This window comes from Phaseolus vulgaris, chromosome 1, assembly GCF_000499845.2.
Source record: "Phaseolus vulgaris cultivar G19833 chromosome 1, P. vulgaris v2.0, whole genome shotgun sequence".
NCBI classification, from domain to species: Eukaryota; Viridiplantae; Streptophyta; class Magnoliopsida; order Fabales; family Fabaceae; genus Phaseolus; species Phaseolus vulgaris.
Window position 1 is genome coordinate 15,552,299 of NC_023759.2, and position 8,948 is coordinate 15,561,246.

The window sequence follows — 8,948 nt, forward strand, 5'->3', positions numbered from 1 at the left end:
TCTTCAAACCCCATCATTTAAGGGAACAAAGGCCATCTGAATTCCCATTTGATTCTGATTTCTTTCTAAAAGTGGACACCATCTGCCACCTTTCATCCACCCAATTAGAAAAGGTGTTGACCCTACTCCAACTTCGTTGATTTTGTCGTGCACATTACTTCATGTGGTCAATAATCACCAAGCTATGCTTAATACAAAGTTATAGTTATAGACATTGCATTCCATCTTGATTGTTTTTTAGTACATCAAATGGGATATTTATCTATCATGAACCAAAATCTCAACAAATATTAAAATCTTCCATCAAAGAAAACAACTCAAGAACTGTTCAAACTGATCTCATGACAAGTGAAAGAAAATAGATAACGGCAGACAATCGATTTCATCCTCAGCAGCACAATCAATTGTGCAACTACAACTCAATTGACAGCAACAAAGGACCCTTATTGAAAGCTTCAAGAAGTTAAAGCTTTAAGCATCGGAGTACACACAGATAAGGTTTTGAATCCATAAATGTCACAAAAGACGTAACCACTTAACTACCTACTCCCACAAGAAGGGAAGTGTCAGTGGGTCGTCATTTTCAACCAAACCATCGAGCCCCATTTGCAGCATTCCATTGTAGTGAAGGTTGGTGGTGTTTGCATCAAGAACCAATACTTGACCACTAGGCTTATCTTTTTCCGTTTCTGAGTACGCATATTCATTCACAGTATCAAAATGCACAGATCCTGATGGAGATTGCATTGGACAGGTGATGCTAGATTGCACCATACTCGATTCTGGGCTTTGTGATTGAAGTGTTGACAGAAGATAGAGAGCACAACCTGAGTCAAAGGATCCAGGTTTTGCATCTGAAGAGTGCTTTCGGCTGCTCTTTCCACCGGTTGATGGGGTAATGGTGCCATGAATAGGCTGACAAATGGGAGTTTCAAGCATTGCTTCATTACCATTGCCTACTATAGGATCATTTTCTTGCCAAAGAGGATGTCCCTTGTCTTGCTTGTGCTTGTCAATTCTGTATAAAAGTCGAGGTGGATCATAACCAGATTCAGCTCCAGTTTTAGCAGTGGCAGACCACATACTCCTCATAATAGGGTTGACATAGGTCTCCGGGCTCCCAAAATGCAGGATTCTTGGTCCTAATTTGTAGAAAGGTAGTGCAAAAGTTCACATTAATTACATTAGTGGAAGATGGGAAATAATGACAAGAAACTGTTGTTAATGAAAAAAATGACAAGAAACTGATTAGAATAGTTCAACATTTTTTGTTAATATCAAAGAAAGGAAGTAAATGAATTCTGTATTTCAGACATAATGATGTTCTATTTCCCTAAAATGTTCACTTTTGTATCTTTAATATCAGTCTAAAACCAATGGTTTAAGAATAATTTTATATCCTTCTACTTACCTTCTATTGTATGGTAAATATTGAAGTTGTCTTAGTACTTCCAAAACATTAAATGCATTTACATTTTCAATAATACTTTCTTTCCAAGATAGGAGGGGAATAACATTTTTTTTTAATTTAATTAAGGGTCTAGTTAAGGAGTAATCACAATACACTAATTAAGGAATCAATAACGAATAATTCTAAAGGACAACTTAAATGCATTTCTATAGGCACTTTTGATAAGTCGCTAGGGTTGGCCTAGAAAGTTGAGGTGATTTGCATGAAGTCTTAGGTTCTAACTTAAGACCTTAGTGTTGTTCAATTCTAAATCTTCCTACAATATTCTTCGACCAATCCTCCCACTTGCTTTGTAACATTAAATATTACACTTTCTCATTATACATTTCTACTTTTAATTCCTTAAATAATGCTTTTGAGGCTTTTTCTTTAATTAAAAATAAAAAGGGTTATGTATTTACCACACATGACAATCGAATTAGGAGTGACTTATTGTTTTATGAAATGTTATGCACTTAGCATTTAGCTTTTGAAAGTATAGCTCAAAATATTGAATATGTCAATAGAAGAAATAGACTGACAGCCTACAGGTAAATATAGCATAAACTAAGGTCTCTACTCTCATATAAAGAGTTTCAAGAAATAGAAATCCTCTTCTACTTATTTTTTTCTTCCAACAAACTTAACGAACAATTGAACTCCATGGGAACCATGTATGATCTAAATGTCATATTCCAACACCAAGTTTCTAGTAAAAGTTAAAGATTGATGATCAATTAGCTTTATCATGACAACAATCCAAATAGTAAAGGCTAAGTATAATCTTAGCATAGAATTCAGCATATTACAAAAATTGAAATAACCTTAAGCAAAGTTCTAATTCTAATTTCACATAGCTTCATATCACTAAGCAGCTTAAAACTAAAGGGTTACAGTTTGGTGACAGGGTTCTGTTGTTTCTGTCCAATTGGGGTTATCCTTTCACACTTACTCCAACTCAATCACACAACTGAGACCAATTTAACAATAATAGACAAAAGGCTCTCTTGGCACAAACCTTTGTAATTGTACATGAATTTCTCAGTAGCCATGAAAAGAGAGGGAGGCTGAGGTTTCCTCCTGCGCCTGTTATGCCCATCAAGCCTTTTCCTACAACTCCTCTTAACTTCATCAAACTCCCCAAGTGAGTGAAACCTACACAACAATTGTCAACACCCCATGTTACAAAACACATCAAACCAAACATCAGAAGGGAACACATCCCAATCCCTAAATCTCCAACTCCCACATAGCCAAACTCCAAACCATACCTGCTGCATTGCTGGCAGAACCGTTGTTGCTTCCCCCCCACCAACACAACTGGGGTTTTGGAGTGCTTTTCACAGACCCTATGGCGCCTATGATACTCTCTGCAATCACTGAGGTCAGAGCTGCATCCATCAACAGAACAGCACATATTCTGTGATCCATTCTGAAGGCGGGATCTTTTTGATGACCCAGATGGTGAAGACACAGTTTTGGAGTCTCTTGGGTCCTTAGCAACTTCTGGAACTGATTTTTCCTCACCAAGCCTCAAATCCACCGAAGCAGCTTCATTCCTCTGTCCTTCACCATTAGCCAGCTCCAACCCACGTGGATCCCAGGCAAACTCTTTCCCGTCCCAATCCATAACCAACAGTTAGTTCCTCCCACAAACTATGATGCTTTATGTCCCTTTTAAGATGCCAAAGCCAAACCTGTAAGGCACTCACTCACACAGGAATCAGAACTTGAATCCCCTTGTGTTATCACCACAAGCTGAAGAAGACTTTGACTTAGGAACCAAAACAGGATAAAGGGGTCAATCAACAACACCAAGAGGGAAATCAGAATTGGGTTCCCCGAGGAAACCAAAAGAATAAATGCATTAACTGAAAAGGTTGCAAAAAATTGAAAGAAAAAAATAAAAAGAGATGGATATTGGAAGATATTCTGAAAGACTATAGACATGAACGTCACCTCAACCTCAAATGCAACTTGACCCTCAGAGGGGTTGAAAAGAAATTAATGTCAATTCAAGGAGTTTTGTTGTTTTCTGTGAGAGAATATAAAAATAAGACACAAAGCTTTCACATTCAAAAATAAAAAATAGAGAAAAACCTCACCAAACTGACATAGTTATGTAAATCTTAAATCCCTTAAATTCTCAAAGCTGCAGATAGGCCTCCAAGAAAATGGGCAGAGAAGGTGCAAGACCCATGTTTTGAGTTTGTCTCTGAGAAGAGAAAAAACTTGTTGGAGCGAAAAAGTGGCTCACCAACTCCAATTCAATGAGCTCTAGATGTGGAGTAGGAGACACAATCTGGATCAATAGGAAGCAATTACCTTTACTCAACAAAAAATTATGCAAAACACTGTTCTTTTTCTTTCTCCTTTTTTTTTTCCCTGTTGTTTTCTTACCGGTAAGTTTCACTGGTCTTTGATTTTTGACTTCCTTTTTTAGGTCATTCTTCATTAAAGTAATGATAGAAAAAAATAGTTTTTTTTGTGTAGAAATTTCAAACTTATAAACGAATTTAAATCTCATATTAGTTAAACTTTGGTTTAATTCATCCTCAAATCTCGAACATTTTGAAAAATTTAATCATGTCTTCGAATTAAATAATTGTAACCATATATTTAATATTGTAATTTTTTGATAATTGCGTTTTTGTAATTAGTTTATAGTGGTTTAAAGTGTCAGAAAATAAAAATTTAAGGCGATTTCATTAACAGGTCTAATTATAAAAATTTTAAAAAATTGAGAACTAATTAAAACATTAATTTAAGGACAGAATTAAAAAAATTCAAAATAGGCCGCCCAGTATATTAAATAAAATTTCCAAGGTAATCAAAATATTAATAAACCTTTTTACAAAAACCTAGATGAAGGAATGAACTCAAGTCATGGAACTCAAAATACTTATAGAAGAACTCATATTTGTCTCATCCTAGAGTGATAAGTAAAACTTCAAATTTACCATATGTCGAAAACAAAATCACATGTCTATTTTTTGTTTCAATCTTCGCAATGTAATAACACCCTTTTGTATGCTGCTTTCAATTTATTACTAATTACGATTTATTAGAAAATATAAAGATGATGAATTTCAGTTTTAGTTTAATAAGTTCTTTATAATTCATAAATTTTAATTGATGATGACACAATGAGTTAACACTCCTAAAATAATGTATGTAGAATGAATAATGGTTGTGGCCAAATGAAAATATAGTAAGGCGGAGAAAGTGACTTCAACTTTGGACTGTACATGCAACTTTCCAACAATCAGCAATAGTAACAAATGAAAAAAAGTAAGAACACAAAAGGAGAGAGAGACACATAGAGTTGAGAGTTATGAGTTGTTGGTTTTGGTTTTTGTGGGTAGAATTGTACTTGAACAGGCTCAAGTTTGATAGTCCAAGGGATGAAGCTTAGGTGAAACAAAACAACAATGTTTTAGTTCATTAGAAATGATTAGTGCATATTCTCCACACTTTAGGGATTGGTTAATTGGTATAACTTTTGGGATTGGTTAATTGGTTAAACTTTTGGTTTTGGTGCTGGTTTAAGATGACGAATTATTGTTGATTCCCACTTTCTTCTTATGCAATCTCTTTTAAGGTTTTCTTTATCCTAAAAAAATATTGCAAATAAAATTAACAAAGATAATTGCATAATATTGTTAGGGATGAAAAAAATCAATAAAATTATATCAGTTTTTTCATTCAACTAATCTAATATATTTTAAACATGAGCTCTTAGTTAAAATAATATAGTATAATGAAGATTAATAACTGAAATATTATTTATTTTGAAGTTCTAAATTTCGTCACGATTTTGTTTTTAAAAAACATATCACAAGATTAAGGAAGTAAGATGTATTAAATTGTTATTGTTAATGAACAAAATCTAAATAATGTAAAAATATCAATCCATTTTAAATTTAAATAATGCATTAGGACGAAATCTGAATCCATATTGTCTAAAAAAAAACTAAATTGAGCTTTTATAAATTCAAATTCAAATAATTAGATTAAACTTTATATATTCATATTTCTAAAAGAAGATAATTCCTTAAACAATCTAAACAAAACGATACATGGAGAGTTTATAATACTATGGAAAAATATAAAGAAATGCTAGATGACATATTTGTTATACAAAATATGTTCAAGCTTATTGCTCAACCATAAAACCATAAAGAAGCAAGCTTATCAACATAGTGGTTGTCCTCTCTAAAAATATAAGAAACTTTAAAATCAATATCTTTACAAAAATATAAATATTTATTCCATATATTGGAGATAGACCTGGAACCGAGATGCTTGGAAGAAAAAGCAAAGCATACCAAGGTAGAATCACTCTCCAACCACAAACGTTTGTAACCAGCCTCTTTAGCATGCTCAATAGCAATGATAGTCTCATAAACTAAGCAAAGAGGGAAGATTGAATCCAAGCAAAGAAGAAAAGCCACCAAAACACTCCTCCATACTCACTCTATAAAGATCTTGGCACAAACAACAAGGCCAATAGAACCTCTAACAACACCATCAATGTTGACTTTAACCCAACCAACAAGAGAAAAACTCCATAAAACCTAGTTAGGCTTGGAGACTTTTTCAAGCCTAGTACTGATACCAAAGAACTTTAAGATAGAAACATCAAATATATTGTAATGTAGCTCTTAATAGAATAAATGGAAAAATGGGTACTAATCACCTATTGAAACCTAGAATAACTCCTCCTCATCCAAATTGAAAACAAGATAGTAGCAAGTCCATCTAGTTCAACAAGAGGACTCCCAAGAAACTTTAAAAAAAAATATTAGGTCCACAAAAGAAGAAAAAGTCATCATAGGAAAAACTTTATGAAGCCAAGTCCAAACATATAGAACATCAGAGCATTCAAAAAAGAGATGAGAAATAGAATCTTTGTGAGATTTATATAAAGAGCACATGGAACAAAAAACCACCCCTCTATGTTGAGCCTCAAGATCTGTAGGAAACCTATTGTGAATGAGTTTCCATAAAACCAAGGTTTTCGCAAGGGGAAGGGAAGAGGACTAAATAATATTACCCAATCATAGATGTTTCCAGGATGGGAGAAAAAAAGATGAGCATAATTTTGATTTAAAAATGTCAAAATCCTCAAGCATCCAATTGGGAACATCCTTCTCTTGTGAAATAACAATATTCTTTAAACTCGAAAACTCAGGTACATCAGACAAAGGAGATGGAAGAGACTAAGAACTCTGATTCGAAGCCTCAAATACTTTTAAAAAAAGCTTAAGCCTGCTGAAATAATGAACACTTGCAATCAAGGATAAATATTTAGGTGAACACCCCATAAATTAATTTTTCAAGATATTTTTTCTTTTTCGTATGAGAGATTTTCTTCTAATTTTTTTTTTTTTTTTTTTGCATTTTTGTATTCTTTGCCTACTATTCTTGAGGAATCTTGTTTTGACCTTTTTTCAATTGAAGATTTTGATTTCGTGATCACATCATCTCCCTTTTCTTGAAAGAAATTTCTTCTTGAATTTGGTGGCACTTCATCCTCGAGAGTTTCTTCTTTTTCTTGGGTCTTGAAGTCCGCTAGGTTTTGTTTCTTCCTTGAATGTTGAGGATCTTTAGGGTGGTCTTCAAAATATTATTTGAAATACTTTATATTTGTTGAAAGTGGAAAACTAGAAGCATACAAACTAGAGAAAGGGTAATAACTAGGTTGTTATAAGCTACATTCTTTTGACCCGCATTGTTCCAAGATGCAAAATTGAAGAAAAGAGTCAAGCATATGTCAACTCTGATTCAATTATTTGTCTTGCACGGTCTTCGATTTCACTTTGTTTTAAGTAAAAAAGCTCTTTAACCTAGTGTTGATAAGTATTGTCAGCTATCGAGATGTTGCTTGAATAGGAGATTAACATTTAATGCTGCATGGAGTATATTTAATGTGTTTTTGCGTTCAAGCTTGTTAGATGCTAAAGGATGAAAATATTTGATTTCAAAACTCTCAACGGCCAGAAAAGGATTTGGAACAACATTTCTTTTGAGTTTTTTTTATAAAGTTATCCTTTGAAGAATAAGAAAGAGAAGAGAACGATTCGTAAGTGCTAAAACGCTACAAAAATATTTTATGCTCAGAAATTTTCTTCAAAGAACATTGTTATGTTCATTTAACAACTTAGTAAAGTGTTTATACTTTGTATGCATCATAAGACGTTGATCGTCTCTAGTGAATGAACCTATGTGATATTTTTTTATCACATCTTTATACAAACCCTAATTGTGTTTCCTACGACTAACTGTTGTCCAAACAATACTTGTTTATCCAAGAAAGGGTGTTGTCAAAATAATACTTTGTCTTAGTTAGGAGTGATTATGTTCCAAAGAATACGCAATGGGTTAGCTAGGAATGGTTGGGGTTCAAAAAATATTCATGTAGTTTAGTAAGGAGAGGTTAAGTTTCAAAAAATACTCGAGTTTTTGGCTAGGAGTGGTTGCATGTCCAAACAATACTTGGGTGTTTAGTTAGGAGTGGTTGAGTTCTAAAATATACTATAGTTTTTAGCATGAAGTGATTGTGTGTCCAAATAATACTTGAGTATTTAGCCAAGAGTTGTTGTGTTCCAAATAATACTCGATTTAAAACTTGTAATAGTAGTTTGCATACTAAAATTCAATTAGTTGATTGAGAGTTGGATGTAGTCTACACTATTAGATGAACCCGTGTGAAAATATGAAAAAATACAAGAAGGCAGGGTTGAATTGTGTTCTTATCAAGTTTAAAATATTTTTGCAAAAATCGTTCGATTGACAATACTTGAATGATAGTTTAGTTTATCAAAACGGTCAAACTATAACTATTTCATCTGATGTATCATATCAGATACAATTACAACTCCATTGAGTGACTTGCCTAATATGATTTTCTAATCGGCTCTAACAAATTATCATATCATATTTCTTGTGTTTGATGGATCATGGCAAATGCAAGTTAAAAAATTGATTGTAATGATTAAATAAATAATAATAATAATTAAATATGTGTTTTCACAATCACTTTTCTTCTTAAGTTTGTACAAGGAATAATAACATGTAATTTAAATAGATTAGGGAAGAGAGAAATACACACACTAATTTATACTAGTTCGTTTGTCACAACAAACTATATGTAGCTCTCAATCTACATATTGAGTTCCATTAGGAAGGTGAATGTTGTGAAGTACATTTTGAGTATTATTTGGACTCATGGTCACTTCTAATTGTTCCCTTGAGTATTCTTAACTACAATCACTTTAGGCTTAATAAAGTATTCTTTGGGATTGTACTTACTCTTGACTAACCCCTTAAGTATTCTTGACTTCAACCGGTCTTGGCTTAAATTACAATAATATTATTTCTTTCATACCAATTAATTCTATTATGATCATTCTTGTTGGTGGATAATTCATCATTTTGTTTCACCAATTTAAAACATTTCTTATTTTTTAATATATAAATGGCTACACACCTAAGA

General features: G+C 32.8%; 1 protein-coding gene across 4 annotated transcripts; it reads right to left on the reverse strand.

The window, feature by feature from the left end:
- Positions 1 to 280: 280 nt before the first annotated feature.
- On the reverse strand, positions 281 to 3,864 carry LOC137813674 (squamosa promoter-binding-like protein 18). Of its 4 annotated transcripts, none has more exons than XM_068616053.1 (5): positions 3,556 to 3,705; positions 3,410 to 3,485; positions 2,722 to 3,147; positions 2,469 to 2,605; positions 281 to 1,142 (listed from the first exon to the last, which is right to left on the reverse strand). In XM_068616053.1, the coding sequence occupies exons 3-5, from the start codon at positions 3,078 to 3,080 to the stop codon at positions 544 to 546; spliced, it is 1,095 nt and encodes a 364-aa protein (XP_068472154.1). In that variant the 5' UTR covers positions 3,081 to 3,147; positions 3,410 to 3,485; positions 3,556 to 3,705; the 3' UTR covers positions 281 to 543. The 4 variants fall into 4 exon arrangements, with proteins under 4 accessions (XP_068472154.1, XP_068472155.1, XP_068472153.1 ...); XM_068616054.1 differs by having other exon boundaries at positions 3,565 to 3,704; XM_068616052.1 differs by lacking the exon at positions 3,410 to 3,485 and having other exon boundaries at positions 3,556 to 3,864.
- Positions 3,865 to 8,948: the final 5,084 nt, after the last annotated feature.